General features: G+C 43.8%; 2 protein-coding genes across 2 annotated transcripts in view; both read left to right on the top strand.

Annotated features, from left to right (window-relative positions):
* LOC123506040 (keratin-associated protein 10-6-like) overlaps window positions 1–12,933 on the top strand; it is a 15,268-nt gene extending 2,335 nt beyond the window's left edge. Inside the window, exons 2-9 of the mRNA XM_045257877.1 lie at window positions 1,206–1,243; window positions 3,160–3,263; window positions 4,834–4,927; window positions 8,191–8,446; window positions 10,428–10,706; window positions 11,272–11,556; window positions 11,897–12,135; window positions 12,690–12,933. Of these exons, the coding sequence (XP_045113812.1) occupies window positions 1,206–1,243; window positions 3,160–3,263; window positions 4,834–4,927; window positions 8,191–8,446; window positions 10,428–10,706; window positions 11,272–11,556; window positions 11,897–12,135; window position 12,690 (1,296 nt within the window). The 3' untranslated portion in view covers window positions 12,691–12,933. The remainder of the gene's footprint in view (window positions 1–1,205; window positions 1,244–3,159; window positions 3,264–4,833; window positions 4,928–8,190; window positions 8,447–10,427; window positions 10,707–11,271; window positions 11,557–11,896; window positions 12,136–12,689) is intronic.
* Window positions 12,934–17,967: 5,034 nt separating this feature from the next.
* Window positions 17,968–19,591, top strand: LOC123506994 (adhesive plaque matrix protein-like). Its single transcript, XM_045259491.1, has 2 exons — window positions 17,968–18,146; window positions 18,508–19,591. The coding sequence occupies exons 1-2, from the start codon at window positions 17,968–17,970 to the stop codon at window positions 19,589–19,591; spliced, it is 1,263 nt and encodes a 420-aa protein (XP_045115426.1).
* Window positions 19,592–20,077: the final 486 nt, after the last annotated feature.

Below are 20,077 nucleotides of genomic sequence, written 5' to 3'. Positions count from 1 at the left end.
AGGGATAAAAGAGCATCAGTAGTAGACCTCATCTTTCGGAAGCCGTACTGTACCGATGACAAATAGTTCCCCTCTCCAAGTACCACATGAGTCTTACATTAACCATCTTTTCCAACACTACAAATACAAAATGTCAAAGATATAGGACGGTAGTTTGTAGCCTGAAGATTATCTTTCTCAGGCTTCGAATATGGGAGAACAACTGCCACAGCCCAAGAAGATGGAAAGTCACCGGTATGCCAAATCATATTATAAAAAAATAAAAAGGTAAAAGCAAGGTCAGACATGTGGCGCAAAAAGGCGTAAGGAATAATCTGGACCAGGAGAAGAGTCATGACACTGGGACAAAGCGGTCCGCAACTCAGAGACAGAGAAGGGAACATTATAAGACTTCCATCCAGTCGAAGAAAAGTTGACGCCGAGAGATTCCATACTGTGGCGGTAACGTGCACCGGGCGCTGCAGGATCCTTCCGGGAAACACTCGCAAAGTGTTTTGCAAAGCGGTCGGCGACAGTCTTAGGATCTGCCACCGTTTGCCCAGCAGACAACAAGGAAGGAGCAGAATACTTCCCAGCAATTCGGCGGACTTTGTTGAAGAAATCCGTAAGAGGGGTGTGAACATTAATGGAAGAGACATAGGCTTTCCAAGAAGCTCTTTGTGCCTCCCTCAAAACGCTCCGGGCCCGAGCACGGCATTGTGTGTGTGTGTGTGTGTGTGTGTGTGTGTGTGTGTGTGTGTGTGTGTGTGTGTGTGTGTTCGTTTGTGTATGTGTGTGTGTGTGTGTATAATTCACCAAGAGCGTCTACTAGCTATCCTTCAACATTACGGAACGAGCTCAAAGCTCATAGACCGATCTTCTAGTAGGACTGAGACCACAACACACTCCACACACTAGGAAAGTGAGCCCACAACCACATTAAGAGACTTGCCCTTTTGTCTTGGCGCTCCCGGGAGTTGCCATGTAATTGGAGCACTTCTGTTTGATAGCAACGCATCCTCTCTTGAATTCTATTTACCACACATTCTTGCAGAAAGAATGATCCAGTTTGATGAGTTTGTTGCGGTCCTTGTCTAATTTGCGGACTATATAAGGAATTTACTATATAGACGCACCTAATACATACATGAAATATATATTTGTAAGACAGAAGAGGAACGAACATCTAAAGACAACTAAAAATTCTAATTTTCTCTTTTCTTCAGGCAAATACCTACGCCCACGGGAGTGCTCGATATCATTTGTAAGTGTGTGTGTGTGTGTGTGTGTGTGTGTGTGTGTGTGTGTGTGTGTGTGTGTGGCTGTGATTAAGTATTCATAATTAATCATGATAAAAAAAAAAAAAAAAATGCGTTATTATAATCAAATCATAATCATAATTCTTTTTTTCTGATAATCAAAATCAAATCATGATATTTTTTTTATAATAATCATTGATTAAAATGTAATTATTGTGATTACTTATTTGTAATTGAAAGCATTGGTAGCGTTTTATGTTTTTTTTTTTTTGTATGTTCCTTTACCATGATACAGGTGAATGTGGGGTAAAGTGGACCAGTGGTGCATTAACCCCTTCAGTACCATGACGCATATTCTTCTTCATTCTGCTTATTATTGGGGATTTTATACAGCCTCAGAAACTCATGTGGGGGATTAAAATAGCGAAGACTTTAGCCATTAATCTTTTGACCTTTATAGACCCTTGGTAATGTCAATAAAATGGTTTAATCGTACACAAATCTGAAGGTAAAAATGTGTTCCTGTATTGAAGGCTCTCCCAACAAAACCATTCATACAACATTTCAAACAGCAGCTGCAATATAAATAGCTAGACCTTTTCCATGGGTAGTCTTTTATTTATTTATTTATTTATTTTTTTTTTTCATTTGTACCATGTGGGCTTTTCACGAGAATTTGTGGACTAAAGGGGATACTTTTTGTGGTACCTCCTATCTCAAAGCCCACCCGCTAGGAAACCGTTGCCCTGACTGAGGAAGCCCAACCTGCACTCAGACCGTGGACAGGATTCAAACCCTTGCGCTTGGAGACCCCTCGGACCCCAAAGTGCGCATGGTTCCACTGTACCACGGCGGCCCCGAAGCTCTTTGTGCCTCCCTCAAAACGCTTGAAGGTTGGGTAAAGTGGACCAGTGGTGCAGTAAGTGAACTACCACTGGCTCTCCCACCAAGACCATTGATACAACATTTCAAACAGTAGCTGCTAGACCTCTTCCATGGGTAGTGTTGTTGTTGAAGAAAGCGTTGTAATATGGCAATGCATGCAGTGAAGCTATGTAGTCAGTCAAGCGGGTTTCACAAAATCCCATCACGTCAATTTGTACTCCAAACTGATCAAAACACTGCTTAACAAAAGAGTCAAAATGAAGAGGAATACAACTATTATTATGAGAAAAAAAAACGAATGAAATCACCACCAGCAGACGACCGAGGTGAATTGCACAGATTTAATGAACTGTAACACGAAAAAAGAGAAACGTCATTGTTACAAGATTTCAAAGCAAAAAATTGGCCTTTGCATTCCAGCACATTAGAACATAAGCATTGAGAAGATCACTGTCAGGAATATTCTAATGGTAAAACTTGAATGAAATCACCAAGAACATGTAACGGAGATTTGCGATAATCATCTTTACCAAACAAATTGAAAAAATCTCAGTCTTCTAAATTATCAAGTGGAAAAACACAATAGATAAAAATAATACAATCAAAATATTGCACAGAGAGAGAGAGAGAGAGAGAGAGAGAGAGGCTGCCGTGGTACAGTGGAACATGCGTGCTTTGGAGTACGCGGGATCTCCAAAGCGCACGGGTTCGAATCCTGTCCACGGTCTGAGTGTAGGTTGGGCTTCCTCACTCAGGGCAACGGTTTCCTAGCGGGTGGGGTTTGAGATAGGAGGTACCACAAAAAGTATCCTCTTTAGCCCAGAAACGCCCGTGAAAAGCCCACGTGGTATAAATATAAGAGAGAGAGAGAGAGGGGTGGGGTATGATATTATCTACTTAAGAACCATTTCATTGTCATAGCATTTCATGATTAATAAGTTGATATTTTTTTCTCTCAGAGATATGTGATCTTTCACTCAGTAAAACCTACTAATTCGTTTGTCTTTTTTTTTTTTTTTTTTTCTTTTTTAACCAGATCGGAATGTTATCTTACTCCTGACTTATACTGCACGTTACCATCCTTCTGTAACGTAACAGTACCCGATATTTCATGCTCCATAGGATGGACTTGCTGCACTGGTAAGTCACACACACACACACACACACACACACACACACACACACACACACACACACACACACACACACACACACACACACACCTGTAAATCCTGTGAAAGAGTTGGAAGCAGTTAAAGCCGGGAGGTGCTAGGGTCGTGGTTGGGTCGCTTTCCCAAGATAAGTGAATTCGCCGTCCGCCCGTCGTCGAGCTAACCAGTCTGGTATTAGGTTCGTTGGGTGCTACTCGTTCGGTATGTAATGTAAGAACTGCTCAAGTTTTGCTTTAAATTGACAGTTGTGTTTCGGGGAGGAAAAGAAGACGAGGTTTAGTAGAGGAGAGGTGGTGTTCCACAGATTGAAAATTAGATCTAAGACCGCGAATGTTGCAGAAGTTAATGTAGAAAAAGTTGAGGGAGGTGTCAAGGCATTTGGGGTCTTTAACAGGAGAGGTGTCCGACCTGGGGATATTTTTGGGCCCCTCATTATCATTAGTACTTGTGGTAGGAGGTAAGATTGGGTTGACCAGGAGTTTTTCTTATTTCATGTCGTGGCCTATAGCGCAGGTAGGTAATTTGAAGAGTATCGGAAGCGCTGTTAAGTTTCTATCCATAATTCCGTGGTACAGTGGACCCATGCGTGCTTTGAGGTCCGAGGGGTCTCCAAGCGTACGGGTTCGAATCCTGTCCACGGTCTGAGTGTAGGTTGGGCTTCCTCACTCGGGGCAACGGTTTCCTAGCGGGTGGGCTTTGAGATAGGAGGTACCCTAAAAAGTATCTCCTTTAGCCCAGAAATTCCCGTGAAAAGCCCACGTGGTAGAAATAAAAAAATGAATAAAATAGCGATGGCAATATAGTGGTAACCATATTAGGGTACATATCACCACCGAAACGCATCTCTAGTGTAACCACCTAGAACCTGAGTATCATGGTGATGTGTAGGTGACTTTAAACCACTCGAAAAAGGGCAAAGTTTCAAGGCCGTACTTGGTGGGATCCCACGCTCACCACCCTATCCACCACGCCACCGCCTACCTAATAGGTTTGTTAGGTTCTTGTTTGTTAGGATAGGTTAGGTTAGGTTAGGTCACTACGCTCAGAATGACTCTTCCTATAGACTACTCTCATGATCTCCACTATCATCATTCACTCTAACTACCCCAGCATCATTGATAAAGAGATTAAAGACGAAAGCAAATTTCTGATCGTATTCCTTGACACCCCGCGAGGTAAGAACACAAGGTATCACACGTGGACTTCGGTCGAGTCGCGAACCAGTTAACTATCGCATATGCTGGCAAGTTATTTAGAGCAGTTTGGGTGGATATATTTGCCATATGTTCCTCACCCGATGCATTCCAAAATAGAGATCTTAGAGCACAAGTCATAACACATAATTGGAGGGCATAGACTGTGTGTGCGCGTAGATGCACACACGAATGGATGCACACACGCACGCACCCACGCAAACATCCACACCCACCAACCCAACCCACACACACACACACACACACACACACACTAATACAGTGATATTGTAATACAGTGATATTGTAACACCGCTAGCTGTTACGACAATACTTTTGTTTCAGAATGCGACACAGCCAACTGTTCTGGCACCTGCAGAGCTAAGGGGGGCTGTTTGGAAGACGAGTTCACGGTGACGGAATGTGGCAAATACTGCGAGTAAGGAATGCCACTCTTTCCGTCCTTCTTACCGCTGTGCGCATTGTACACCAATCACAGTATTGACGATCATGTTGGACACAGTCGTAACAATGATGATGATGATGATGATGATGATAAAGATAATGATGGCGGTGATGGGTGCTGGTGTAGTTTTGACTGTGTGTCTGTAAGCCAAAATGTGGATTTGTTTACGTGTGTGTGTGTGTGTGTGTGTGTGTGTGTGTGTGTGTGTGTGTGTGTGTGTGTGTGTGTGTGTGTGTGTGTGTGTTTGTCTATAAGAGTACGTAAAGAGTGTGTGTGTGTGTGTGTGTGTGTGTGTGTGTGTGTGTGTGTGTGTGTGTGTGTGTGTGATTGTGTGTGTGTGTGTGTGTGTGTGTGTGTGTGTGTGTGTGTGTGTGTGTATGTGTGTTTGTCTATGAGAGTACGTAAAGACGTGTGTGTGTGTGTGTGTGTGTGTGTGTGTGTGTGTGTGTGTGTGTGTGTGTGTGTGTGTGTGTGTGTGTGTTTGTCTATAAGAGTACGTAAAAGTGTGTGTGTGTGTGTGTGTGTGTGTGTGTGTGTGTGTGTGTGTGTGTGTGTGTGTGTGTGTGTGTGTGTGTGTGTGTGTGTGTGTGTGTGTGTGTGTGTGTGTGTGTGTGTGTGTGTGTGTGTGTATATATATATATATATATATATATATATATATATGTATATATATATATATATATATATATATATATATATATATATATATATATATATATATATATATATATATATATATATATATATATATATATATATATATATATATATATATATATCGTGTGATTAACAAGTTAATCACACAAGATGTCTGTGTGTCAAGATAGATGGAAACTTGAATTGAAAGGATCATCAATCAAACTTGTTTCAAGGTCTCAAAAACTAGTGGAATTTTGTATAAAATGTGCAGTAACCTTACCACATAATCTATGATCAGCATATATCATACACTATGTTACCCACACCTGGTCTAGAATCCATGAAACTTGTCGGCAGAGCGTCGGTAATAACAAAGCCCTAACTAACGAACAGGTCTCATAGCGATGTCGCAACGAGATCACAGAAGTGTTATCCATGAACACTTGTTGCTATTGGGCGTGCATGTCGCTAACCAGTCCAAAAGTGTTCATAGGATGCCGAAAGTCACGAGCGATGACAGCTAATAACAAAGCACCATTGGGTTCTGCCTGGCTGAGGAGTAGCATATTGTTTGTAAACTTCCATACAGCGTAACGACCCCACAGCTACTCACTCCTCACCACAGCCAACACTCTTAACCCATTCAGTATCAAGACGTGTTTCCATATTTGTTCTGCTCAACATTTAGTGGTTTTGTACAGCTTTAGAAACTTATGTGAAGATTAGAATAGTGAGGCTCTGGTCACTAATCTTCTCACCTCCATAGACCCTTCCTAATGTCAATAAAATCTTCTAATCATACCCAAAACTCATGATAAAAATGCGTCTCAGTACTGAAGGGGTTAACAATCCTTTCCATATGTCTACTGAGCCAGGAAAACCAGGAAACAATGACTTAACTGAATTGGGACCTTAACCTTGGTAAAGAGCTGTAGTGTCAGGGGTGTAGTGATTTCCAGCAAGCTTGACACAAAAACTACGAGGCAAAAGAAGAAGCGCCAGCACAATGGGATAAGTGAGTGGCCATTGTTCACAGCTAAATGTTTATTCCACAGGCGGGCCGGCAGCGTGGGGAAATTTGAATATTTTTTTTTGACATTGTAATATATATTTTGGCTGTTCCAAGATTTAATTATGTGCATCACAAAATCCTGTTTCTTGTGTGGCACAGCCTGGATGAGACTAAAGAGAGGTTATTTTGTGAGTGTCAATATTGACATAAAGAGATAGCGATGGCTTTGCGACACCTTGAGCACCTTGAGAAGTTGTTTGTATATTTAGTAAACAAGGACGTTTTAACGGCATGCCATTCATTCATGGATACCACTTTCGGTAGGGGGTGTGTGCTCTCACGGCGGTAGTCTCTCGATCGTTATAGTTTTGTGGATTGCACTCCTAATATGTTGTATTTCAATAGGGGTTTGTACGCGGCCATCTTTTCTGAACAGACTAGTTACACCCCAAAAGAAGGTTCTAACATGCATCTTTTTCCTCTTAAAAAAATCATTCTACTGGCCATGTATTTTCTGAGGCCAGATTTATGATGAAAGGCACACCACGATATTTATTTATTTATATTTTTATGAAAGGCACACCACGATATTTAAGTTAACAATTAATGTTGTAAACCTTCGAAATCATAATATGAATTTAATCTGTCCAGTATTTAGAACCACATTATTCAAAAACAGCATTATTAGCTCTGGGCCTCAACTCTTCAATAGCCCTATGATAAAGAATTAAGTTCTCCTTACTTGGGCCGCCGTGGCACAGTGGATCCGTGCGTGCTTTGGGATCTGAGGGGTCTCCAAGCGCACGGGTTCGAATCCTGTCTACGGTCCGAGTGTAGGTTGGGCTTCCTCACTCGGGGCAACGGTTTCCTAGCGGGTGGGCTTTGAAATAGGAGGTACCCTTAATAAGTATCCCCTTTAGCCCATAAATTCCCGTGAAAAGCCCACATGGTATAAAAAAAAAAAAAACTTACTTTCAATATATGCAAGAGACCAATTAAGGCTTGTCTTGTCTCGCTGCAGAATTTGTGATCTATAACTGTTTATTCACTTATTATTTCTCTTACGATCATATTTATTTCCTGCTGCCAATCCTTGTTATATATGTTCGCATTATTGATATTTTTGTCATTATATTGCATGTCCTTATTATATTTGTTGCCTCCTTCACACAAATTAACATTGTAGCTTTTAGGCTTACACTGCTTGTATGCTAAATCTTTGCATGAAGTAAAAACATGTTTCGTCAAGGAGCGGCGGCTCGACGGACTGTGGCTAATCATGGTTATTATTTTCACGTATTATATAGTTATGTACTGGCACTGATATTAACCCCTTCAGTACTGGAGCACATTTTTACCTTGAGTTTTTGGTACTATTAGACCAATTTATTGACATCAGGAATGGTCTATGGAGGTCAGAAGATTAATGGCCACAGTCTTCACTATTTCAATCTCCCACATGAGTTTCTGAAGGTGTATAGAATCACCAAATAGTCACTAGAATGAATATGGAAACACGTCATGGTACTGAAGGGGTTAACAGTACAACATTACTCACTTACACACATGCACTTATCTATTGAAGCTGCTGTAACACCTGTCAAGATGATAACTGTACTGGCCAGTGTGTGGGCAGCCCTTACTTCTGTACCGGTGGCAACTACATTGATGGAACATGCGCCGGAGGTAATTGTTCCTGCTGTGTACCTTGTGGATCCCCAGACGCCCAGTGTGCTGAAGCAGGTGGTGTGTGTGTCGGTGCTGGGAATGAATGTCCATGTGGCTCCCTACCCCATCCTGACTTCGGATGCACTAGTGGAGACTGCATCTGCTGTGTTGCCGTAAGTTGGACTACACGAATGTTCAAAGCACGTTCACTCATCTATTTGTACATTTATTTGTTCATTCATTCTTTCAGTGTGTAATATATCTATTCATTTTTCTTATGTAGGAAGGGAAACGGCCATGAGGAACCACAAAAACAAAAAAAAAACAATAATAAAAGCCACTGAGGTGACACGGTTCTCGAACACTGTCAAAACTTAGTCAAAAGAAAGCGATGAATGTCTTGAAGCCTTTTGAAAGAGTCCAAGTAAGAGGAAGATAGAAATACAAAAGAAGGAAGGCAGGGATGAATGATTCAGAGAGGTGGGTAGAATAGTGATATGAGAAAGAATTAAATTTTGTGGTGCGAGGCCGTGGGAGAAGGAAAAGCATGCGGTTAGCAATATCAGAAGACTAGTTGCCATGAAATTACTAGTGAAAGATAGCAAGAGATTCAACATCGTGGCAGTGACTAAGAGGCTGAAGACAATCAGAGGAGAGGAGTTCATATGACGAAAAGCTTTGGATTCAACCACCTTTAACATAAGACTAGCAGTGGAATCTCATCTCCATCCCAATACATGTGAAACTTATTCCATGCAGTGTCTAATAGCACTAGCTCTGGTCTAATAAGGGAGTGGGCCGCCGTGGTACAGTGGAACCATGCGTGCTTTGGGGTCTGAGGGGTCTCCAAGCGCACGGGTTCGAATCCTGTCCACGGCCAGAGTGTAGGTTGGGCTTCCTCACTCGGGGCAATGGTTTCCTAGCGGGTGGGCTTTGAGATGGAGGTACCACAAAAAGTAGCCTCTTTAGCCCATAAATTCCCGTGAAAAACCCACTTGATATAAATAAAAAAAAGTATTCTATTTCAGCGGGTCTTATCAACTTACTATTAATTAAAGGCAGCTGTAACCTCACTGAACGTTTCCCTTTCTGTCTCACAACTCAAGAGAACACTCATAGTCTGCCCTCTAAAGACAACTTTCCTTCACACAAATCTGCATGCACCTAAGAACGCACACACTTCATCAATGATTTCTGCAACCTTAGGTGTCTGTGGCAACTGACAGGTCATTTTCAGTTCCCTCTTTCTTCATCTTCATTTTCATTCCAAAGATGGGTGCTGTGTCTATGTGGGCAACGACTTAACTAGCTGTCATGCCCAAGCTTTTCCACCATCCAGCTACAACTTCAGAGTCACTGTCTAACTAAATTTATCTGTGCTGTCCACTTCTCACCATTGGATTTATGTCACTTAAGAGAAATCTTTTCCACGTCTTTTTAAGAGACGAGGAGGTAAACAGATCCCACAGAACACCTGACTTCTGATCTTTCTAAGGTTTCTGATTGGGGCAGAGAAAACTTAATAGTGTTCAATGCCACAAAAACTCAATTCCTCTATTTATAAACCCGGCACAAGCTTCCAGACAACTATCTCCTCTTCCTCAGTGGCACTCAAATGTCTCCCTTTTCTACACTGAGTATCCTCGGTCTGTCTTTATGCATAATCTAAACTGGAAACTTCTCATCTCATCTCTTGTTGAAACAGCTTTTAAGATCTTAGGCTTCCTGAGGTGTCTCCGCCAGTTTTTCTCACCCCTTCCACTGTTAACTCTGTACAAGGGCCTTATCCGCCAATGTAAGGAGTATTCTTCCCATGTGTGGGAATGTTTCACTCATACTGTTTTATTTGATAACATGCAATAAAAAACTTTACGTCGTATGAAATTATCTTCTCTGACTGACTGTCTTCAGCCTCTTTCTGCAAAAGATTCTCGTTTTCTCTCACCCCTATTCTGTCCATCTCTCAAAAGCAAGAGTTTATCAGTGCTCACAGTCATTCATCCCTTTCTCTTGTAAACTCCTTCTGTATTTAGGTCTACTGATGATCATACTTCATTTCAGAGGAAAGTTTCACGACGTTTAATTTTTGTTGTCCTTGGAATGTTTTCCTGACTTACATATAGAAATAACCGTAACCGTGTCTCTCTCCATCAGTGCTACCCTTTACTTGGCTGCATCGGAGGACACAATCCTGGAAGGTGCGTGGCTAATGTGACCATGTGCGACATGACTAAGGAATACATCTCCAGCGACGAATGTTCTAGTATTGATGGTAGCTGTTCCTGCTGCAAGACTTGCACACCTGATCAAATATGTGCTAGTGAAGGAGGCATGTGCGTCAGCAAAAGTGGTAACTGTGCAACAGGATATAGGGAGAGCATACTCGGTGGAGGCTGCTGTGCCGATGAGTGTAAATGTTGTGTTCCAGACCCGGTTAGTGTATCATACATCTTTTTATATACTGTGTGTGTGTGTGTGTGTGTGTGTGTGTGTGTGTGTGTGTGTGTGCGTAATTCACCACCACTGTCGTCTGCTTGTCACCCGGACAGCTTTCCCTATTACGGAGCGAGCTCCAAGCTCATAGACCGATCTCCGGGTAGGACTGAGACCACAACATACTCCACACACCGGGAAAGCGAGGCCACAACCCCTCCAGTTACATCCCGTATCTACCTTCTGCTAGGTGAACGGGCTACACATTAAGAGGCTTGCCTATTTACTTCGACGAGCCCGGGACTCGAACCCATGCCTTTTTGGTTGTGAGTTGAGTGTTCTAACCACTACACTACTCGTGTGTGTGTGTGTGTGTGTGTGTGTGTGTGTGTGTGTGTGTGTCTGATATAAGGACATGTTTTCAAGCTTTAAAAAAACATAAATATAATGAAATTTGTGTGAATATTTGAAATAGAAAGTACGAGTAAATGTCGAGAATTTACTTATTTCATTTCATTGTGGGTACTATTGCTAAACGTGACTTTATCCACTTCTTTCCAATCAGTGTTCTAATGCGGACTCCACCTGTACCGCTGATGCATATGGTACAGTATGCACTAGTAGAAACAGATGTAGGAATAAAAGGCTACAATATATGTCAAATGACACCTGTGAGTCATCTAGGGAGATGTGCTGCAAGGCGTGCATTCCCGACACGACATGTTCTAGTCAAGGAGGACACTGTATCAATGCAGATGAACGTTGTACGGGAGATCTTATAGAGAGCACTACCGGAAGCTGTTGTGATTCTCAATTTTGTAAGTGTTGCATTCCGGACCCCACAAAAACAGTAAGTGTAAATCTCTCTCTCTCTCTCTCTCTCTCTCTCTCTCTCTCTCTCTCTCTCTCTCTCTCTCTCTCTTTACAATGATACACTTATTTACAGTACATCAAAAAATGCCTGTTTTCTTCATTAATACGCAGAGCTACGTCTCGCTGAGTTTGGTCAATCAGTTCATTATTTGTTGATTTTTTATTTTCTTTCTATATTTTCCTCATTTCTTGTGAGTTGAGGAATAATGCATCCTAAATACTGTTCAAAAGTATATTGAAATTCTATGAAATTAAGCATCTGATTTGATTAATTGATCAGAAATATATTAATCTTCCTTCGTGGTTCTCCATCGTAGTGTTGGAATGCGACGTGCCTTACCAATCCCAATCCTGTTGTGTTTGGCTCCAATTGTAGAGATATTGGGGACTACAAATTTGACTCTGATTGTCGTACAAAGTGCTGCAAGAAATGTAAGCCAGACGCTCAGTGCTGCAGTGAAGGAGGGAGATGCTACATTGATAATTGTCCCGTTGACCTTCAGCAGTCACAAACTGGGACATGCAATGATGATGCCAACTGTAAATGCTGTGTTTAGTAAGTATTTGTCTACATATTTGCCCTTTTAACTTCGATATATCTGTTCACTAATCCGATTTTGTCGCGTTTACGTGGAAACTTTATGAAGCTGACTGATGGATGAATTTAAGTTATAAGAACATTAACTAAAAGCGATTAAACAATACAATCAAAAGTTACAAAATATCAAAATATACTATACAACTCAATAAAACGTTAAAACACATAATAAAAAAAAAAAAATCAAATTCACACTGTTGAAGGTACCAAATGTGTAAGATACGTGTGGCCTCTCTAAGACAATCTGAATACGACGGTCGCGGATATGGGTGTATGTCCAGTCAGGGAGGATGGAAGTGGTGATCTCTCCCATTTTAAGATGATTTATGAGATGGATGAGATGGAACTTATCCAAATTGTAACTTTATCAACGCGTAGATTGATGCTAATGTGTGATAAGTCAATAAATAGCAAAGAAATTGAAAAAAAAAAAAAAAAGATCATGAAAATACAGTTTAGTTTATAACAAGAAAGGTGTCATCAATAAGAGAGTGTTTCCTTTCTCTTTCCAGGAAGGTCTTCAAAGTGTGTGACCCTCTCAACAAGTGTCCTGCCCGCCCAGTGACGCACAGATGCACACCTTGAAAATTTGCCTCGATTATTTCCTTTTTTTTAGTCCTATCATTGCCATTCATCGATCTGAACTAAACCTGAACTAAAACCAACTTACTTCATGAATTACGAATAACCATATGACTTTTTCTTTTCTCTTCGTTCTATAAACCTTAAAAAAATAAATTCAACATGAGAAATCAATAGTCTCTTTTATTACCTGATATCATGACAAGGAGAGCACGAGCCACGGTGTGTGTATTGAGGGCGGCAAGGGTGTTCCGTGCACGCGAGAGAAGCTTTGTGATGGTGATGAAGAGGACGGTGACTGTATGACCATGATGCACAGGCAGGGATATCAATGGAGCCGCCGTGGTACAGTGGAACCATGCGCGCTTTGGGGTCTGAGGGGTCTCCAAGCACACGGGTTCGAATCCTGTCCACAATTCGAGTGTAGGATGGGCTTCCACTAAGTGTTCGGAAAAGGGCGTCGTGCTGGAAGAAGGCCTGTCTCTTAGAGCTCAACTTAAGGCGGAGTCGACGCACATAATTTGGCTTGACTGTCTTAAAAGGCCTTTCACTCCGTCCTTCCTTCCGCAAAGTCAGGTCAGGGCTAGGTCAATTTAAAAGGCAAGGTTTAAGAAAAGGATCTGCTTTGTCCTTTGATCAATCCGGCTAGGTCAATTTAAAAGGCAAGGTTTAAGAAAAGGATCTGCTTTGTCCTTTGATCACTCCGGCTAGGTCAATTTAAAAGGCAAGGTTTAAGAAAAGGATCTGCGTTGTCCTTTGATCACTCCGGCTAGGTCAATTTAAAAGGCAAGGTTTAAGAAAAGGATCTGCTTTGTCCTTTGATCACTTCAGCTAGGTCAATTTAAAAGGTAAGGTTTAGGAGAAGGATCTGTGTTGTCCTTTAATCACTCCGGCTAGGTCAATTTAAAAGGCAAGGTTTAAGAAAAGGATCTGCGTTGTCCTTTGATCACTCCGGCTAGGTCAATTTAAAAGGCAAGGTTTAAGAAAAGGATCTGCTTTGTCCTTTGATCACTCCGGCTAGGTCAATTTAAAAGGCAAGGTTTAAGAAAAGGATCTGCTTTGTCCTTTGATCACTCCGGCTAGGTCAATTTAAAAGGTAAGGTTTAGGAGAAGGATCTGTGTTGTCCTTTAATCACTCCGGCTAGGTCAATTTAAAAGGTAAGGTTTAAGAAAAGGATCTGCTTTGTCCTTTGATCACTCCGGCTAGGTCAATTTAAAAGGCAAGGTTTAAGAAAAGGATCTGCTTTGTCCTTTGATCACTCCGGCTAGGTCAATTTAAAAGGCAAGGTTTAAGAAAAGGATCTGCTTTGTCCTTTGATCACTTCAGCTAGGTCAATTTAAAAGGTAAGGTTTAGGAGAAGGATCTGTGTTGTCCTTTGATCACTCCGGCTAGGTCAATTTAAAAGGCAAGGTTTAAGAAAAGGATCTGCGTTGTCCTTTGATCACTCCGGCTAGGTCAATTTAAAAGGCAAGGTTTAAGAAAAGGATCTGCTTTGTCCTTTGATCACTCCAGCTAGGTCAATTTAAAAGGCAAGGTTTAAGAAAAGGATCTGCTTTGTCCTTTGATCACTTCAGCTAGGTCAATTTAAAAGGCAAGGTTTAGGAGAAGGATCTGTGTTGTCCTTTAATCACTCCGGCTAGGTCAATTTAAAAGGCAAGGTTTAAGAAAAGGATCTGCGTTGTCCTTTGATCACTTCGGCTAGGTCAATTTAAAAGGTAAGGTTTAGGAGAAGGATCTGTGTTGTCCTTTGATCACTCCAGCTAGGTCAATTTAAAAGGTAAGGTTTAGGAGAAGGATCTGCGTTGTCCTTTCATCACTCCGGCTAGGTCAATTTAAAAGGTAAGGTTTAGGAGAAGGATCTGTGTTGTCCTTTAATCACTCCGGCTAGGTCAATTTAAAAGGTAAGGTTTAGGAAAAGGATCTGCGTTGTCCTTTGATCCGGCCGGCCATATTGTGACGCTGTTAATGGTGATAATGGTGATGCTAGAGACGTTTTGAAAGGCCACACGCTTTATTAACTAAGTTCTCTTCAAGACTTTCCTTATGAACTATATGTAATGGTTCTTAATCCGCCTTCCGAGCAACTACACCCTTAGAACCACCATTAGATTTCCATACAGTACGTTAAGCGAGCCGAGATCCATTACAACACCAGAGACGGAAGCTTTGCCATTGATTATAATACTTCTTCATCCGCCTTACGAGCAACTACACCCTTAGAACCACCATTAGATTCCATTACAACACCAGAGACGGAAGCTTTGCCATTGATTATAATACTTCTTCATCCGCCTTACGAACAACTACACCCTTAGAACCACCATTAGATTTCCATACAGTACGTTAAGCGAGCCGAGATCCATTACTTTTTTTACCATTAATTATAAATACTCCTTCATTCGTCTTTAGAGCAACTACACCTGTTCCTAACTCCTCTGTGTACCGTTCCTAACTGTTCCCCGCACCGTTCCTAACTCCTCTGTGTACCGTTCCTAACTGTTCCCCGCACCGTTCCTAACTCCTCTGTGTACCGTTCCTAACTGTTCCCTGCACCGTTCCTAACTCCTCTGTGTACCGTTCCTAAATGTTTCCTGCACCGTACCTAACTTCTCTGTGTATCGTTCCTAACTGTTTCCTGCACCGTTCCTAACTCCTCTGTGTACCGTTCCTAAATGTTTCCTGCACCGTACCTAACTTCTCTGTGTATCGTTCCTAACTGTTCCCCGCACCGTTCCTAACTCCTCTGTGTACCGTTCCTAACTGTTCCCTGCACCTTTCCTAACTCTGCTGTGTACCGTACCTAACTGTTCCTTGCACCGTTCCTAACTCCTCTGTGTACCGTTCTTAACTGTTCCCTGCACCATTCCTAACTATTCCCTGCACCATTCTTAACTCCTCTGTGTACCGTCCCTAACTGTTCCCTGCACCATTCCTAACTGTTCCCTGCACCGTTCCTAACCCCTCTGTGTACCGTTCCTAAATGTTCCCTGCACCGTTCCTAACTCCTCTGTATACCGTGCCTATCTGTTCCCTGCACCGTTCTTAACTCCTCTGTGTACCGTCCCTAACTGTTCCCTGCACCCTTCTTAACTGTTCCCTGCACCGTTCCTAACTCCTCTGTGTACCGTTCCTAACCGTTCCCTGCACCGTTGCTAACTTCTCTGTGCACCGTTCCTAACTGTTCCCTGCACCGTTCCTAACTCCTCTGGGTACCGTTCCTAACTGTTCCCTGCACCGTTCCTAACTCCTCTGTGTACCATTCCTAACTGTTTCCTGCACCTTACCTAACTCTGCTATGTACCGTTCCTAACTGTTCCCGGCACCGTTCCTAACTCCTCTGTGTACCGTTCCTAACTGTTCCCTGCACCGTTCCTAACTCCTTTGTCTACCGTTCCTAACTGTTCCCTGCACCGTTGCTAACTCCTCTGTGTATCGTTCCTAACTGTTCCGTGCTTCGTTCCTAACTCCTCTGTGTACCGTTCCTAACTGTTCCCTGCACCGTTGCCAACTTCTCTGTGTACCGTTCCTAACTTTTCCCTGCACCGTTGCTAACTCCTCTGTGTACCGTTCCTAACTGTTCCCTGCACCGTTCCTAACTCCTCTGTGTACTGTTCCTAACTGTTCCCCGCACCGTTTCTAACTCCTCTGTGTACCGTCCCTAACTGTTCCCTGCACCGTTCCTAACTCCTCTGTGTACCGTTCCTAACTGTTCCCCGCACCGTTCCTAACTCCTCTGTGTACCGTTCCTAAGTGTTCCCTGCATCGTTCCTAACTCCTCTGGATACCGTTCCTAACTGTTCCCTGCACCGTTCCTAACTCCTCTGTGTACCGTTCCTAACTGGTCCCTGCACCGTTCCTAACTCCTCTGTGTACCGTCCCTAACTGTTCCCTAACTGGTCCCTGCACCGTTCCTAACTCCTCTGTGTACCGTCCCTAACTGTTCCCTGCACCATTCCTAACCCCTCTGTGTACCATCCCTAACTGTTTCCTGCACCTTACCTTACTCCTCTGTGTACCGTGTCTAACTGTCCCCTGCACCGTTCCTAACTCCTCTATGTACCGTTCCTAACTGTTCCCTACACCATTCCTAACTCCTCTGTGTACCATCCCTAACTGTTTCCTGCACCGTACCTAACTCCTCTGTGTACCGTTCCTAACTGTTCCCTGCACCGTTCCTAACTCCTCTGTGTACCGTCCCTAACTGTTCTCTGCGCCGTTCCTAACTCCTCTGTGTACCATCCCTAACTGTTTCCTGCACCGTACCTAATTCCTCTGTGTACCGTGTCTAACTGTCCCCTGCATCGTTCCTAACTCCTCTATGTACCGTTCCTAACTGTTCCCTGCACCGTTTCTAACTTCCCCAGGTAACTTCCACTTTGCCATCGTAATGTTAAGTAACTAGAGAGAGAGAGAGAGAGAGAGAGAGAGAGAGAGAGAGAGAGAGAGAGAGAGAGAAAGCCAAGCCACCTTACAACACGCAAAGCCAGGCCACCTTGTAACACACAAAGCCAAGCCACCTTACAACACACAAAGCCAAGCCACCTTGTAACACACAAAGCCAAGCCACCTTGTAACACGCAAAGCCAAGCCACCTTGTAACACACAAAGCCAAGCCACCTTACAACACGCAAAGCCAAGCCACCTTGTAACACACAAAGCCAAGCCACCTTGTAACACGCAAAGCCAAGCTACCTTACAAAGCCAAGCCAAGCCACCTTACAACACGCAAAGCCAAGCCACCTTACAAAGCCAAGCCAAGCAATCTTACAACACTCAAAGCCAAGCCACCTTACAACACGCAAAGCCAAGCCACCTTACAGCACACAAAGCCAAGCCACCTTGTAACACGCAAAGCCAAGCCACCTTACAAAGCCAAGCCAAGCCACCTTACAACACGCAAAGCCAAGCCACCTTACAAAGCCAAGCCAAGCCACCTTACAACACGCAAAGCCAAACCACCTTACAACACGCAAAGCCAAGCCACCTTACAACACGCAAAGCCAAGCCAAGCCACCTTACAACACGCAAAGCCAAGCCACTTTACAACACGCAAAGCCAACCCACCTTACAACACGCAAAGCCAAGCCACCTTGTAACACGCAAAGCCAAGCCACCTTACAACACGCAAAGCCAAGGCACCTTACAACACGCAAAGCCAAGCCACCTTGTAACACGCAAAGCCAAGCCACCTTACAACACGCAAAGCCATGCCATCTTACAACACGCAAAGCCAAGCCACCTTACAAAGCCAAGCCAAGCCACCTTACAAAGCCAAGCCTAGCCACCTTACAACACGCAAAGCCATGCCACCTTACAACACACAAAGCCAAGCCACCTTACAAAGCCAAGCCAAGCCACCTTACAACGCGCAAAGCCAAGCCACCTTGTAACACGCAAAGCCAAGCCACCTTACAACACGCAAAGCCAAGCCACCTTGTAACACGCAAAGCCAAGCCACCTTACAACACGCAAAGCCAAACCACCTTACAACACGCTAAGCCAAGCCACCTTACAAAGCCAAGTCAAGCCACTTTACAACACGCAAAGCCAAGCCACCTTACAACACGCAAAGCCAAGCCACCTTACAACACGCAAAGCCAAGCCACCTTACAACACGCAAAGCCAAGCCACCTTACAACACGCAAATCCAAGCCACCTTGTAACACGCAAAGCCAAGCCACCTTACAACACGCAAAGCCAAACCACCTTACAACACGCTAAGCCAAGCCACCTTACAACACACAAAGCCAAGCCACCTTACAACACGCAAATCCAAGCCACCTTACAAAGCCAAGCCAAGCCACCTTACAACACGCAAAGCCAAGCCACCTTACAACACGCAAAGCCAAGCCACCTTACAACACGCAGCCACCTTACAAGCCAAACCTTACAACACGCAAAGGCAAGCCACCTTACAACACGCAAAGCCAAGCCACCTTACAACATGCAAAGCCAAGCCACCTTATAACACGCAAAGCCAAGCCACCTTACAACACGCAAAGCCAAGCCACCTTACAACACGCAAAGCCAAGCCACCTTACAACACGCAAAGCCAAGCCACCTTACAACACGCAAAGCCAAGCCACCTTACAACACGCAAAGCCAAGCCACCTTACAACACGCAAACCAAGCCACCTTACAACACGCAAAGCCAAGCCACCTTACAACACGCAAAGCCAAGCCACCTTACAACACGCAAAGCCAAACCACCTTACAACACGCAAACCCAAGCCACCTTACAACACGCAAAGCCAAGCCACCTTACAACACGCAAAGCCAAACCACCTTACAACACGCAAAGCCAAGCCACCTTACAACACGCAAAGCCAAGCCACCTTACAACACGCTAAGCCAAGCCACCTTACAACACGCAAAGCCAAGCCACCTTACAACACGCAAAGCCAAGCCACCTTACAACATGCAAAGCCAAGCCACCTTATAACACGCAAAGCCAAGCCACCTTACAACACGCAAAGCCACCTTACAACACGCAAAGCCACCTTACAACAAGCCAAGCCAAGCCACCTTACAACACGCCAAGCCAAGCCACCTTACAACAGCCAAGCCACCTTACACAAGCCACCCACAACAGCCAAGCCACCTTACAACACGCAAAGCCAAGCCACCTTACAACACGCAAAGCCAAGCCACCTTACAACACGCAAAGCCAAGCCACCTTGTAACACGCAAAGCCAAGCCACCTTACAACACGCAAAGCCAAGCCACCTTACAACACGCAAAGCCAAGCCACCTTACAACACGCAAAGCCAAGCCACCTTACAAAGCCAAGCCAAGCCACCTTACAACACACAAAGCCAAGCCACCTTGTAACACACAAAGCCAAGCCACCTTACAACACGCAAATCCAAGCCACCTTACAACACGCAAATCCAAGCCACCTTACAAAGCCAAGCCAAGCCTCCTTACAACATGCAAAGCCAAGCCACCTTACAACACACAAAGCCAAGCCACCTTACAACACGCAAAGCCAAGCCACCTTGTAACACGCAAAGCCAAGCCACCTTACAACACGCAAAGCCAAACCACCTTACAACACGCTAAGCCAAGCCACCTTACAACACACAAAGCCAAACCACCTTACAACACGCAAAGCCAAGCCACCTTACAACACGCTAAGCCAAGCCACCTTACAACACGCAAAGCCAAGCCACCTTACAACACGCAAACCCAAGCCACCTTACAAAGCCAAGCCACCTTGTAACACGCAAAGCCAAGCCACCTTACAACACACAAAGCCAAGCCACCTTACAACACGCAAAGCCAAGCCACCTTACAACACACAAAGCCAAGCCACCT

Source organism: Portunus trituberculatus, chromosome 2, assembly GCF_017591435.1.
Source record: "Portunus trituberculatus isolate SZX2019 chromosome 2, ASM1759143v1, whole genome shotgun sequence".
NCBI classification, from domain to species: domain Eukaryota; kingdom Metazoa; phylum Arthropoda; class Malacostraca; order Decapoda; family Portunidae; genus Portunus; species Portunus trituberculatus.
The sequence above is the reverse complement of the archived record's forward strand: the minus strand, read 5'-3'. Positions and strand labels throughout refer to the sequence as shown.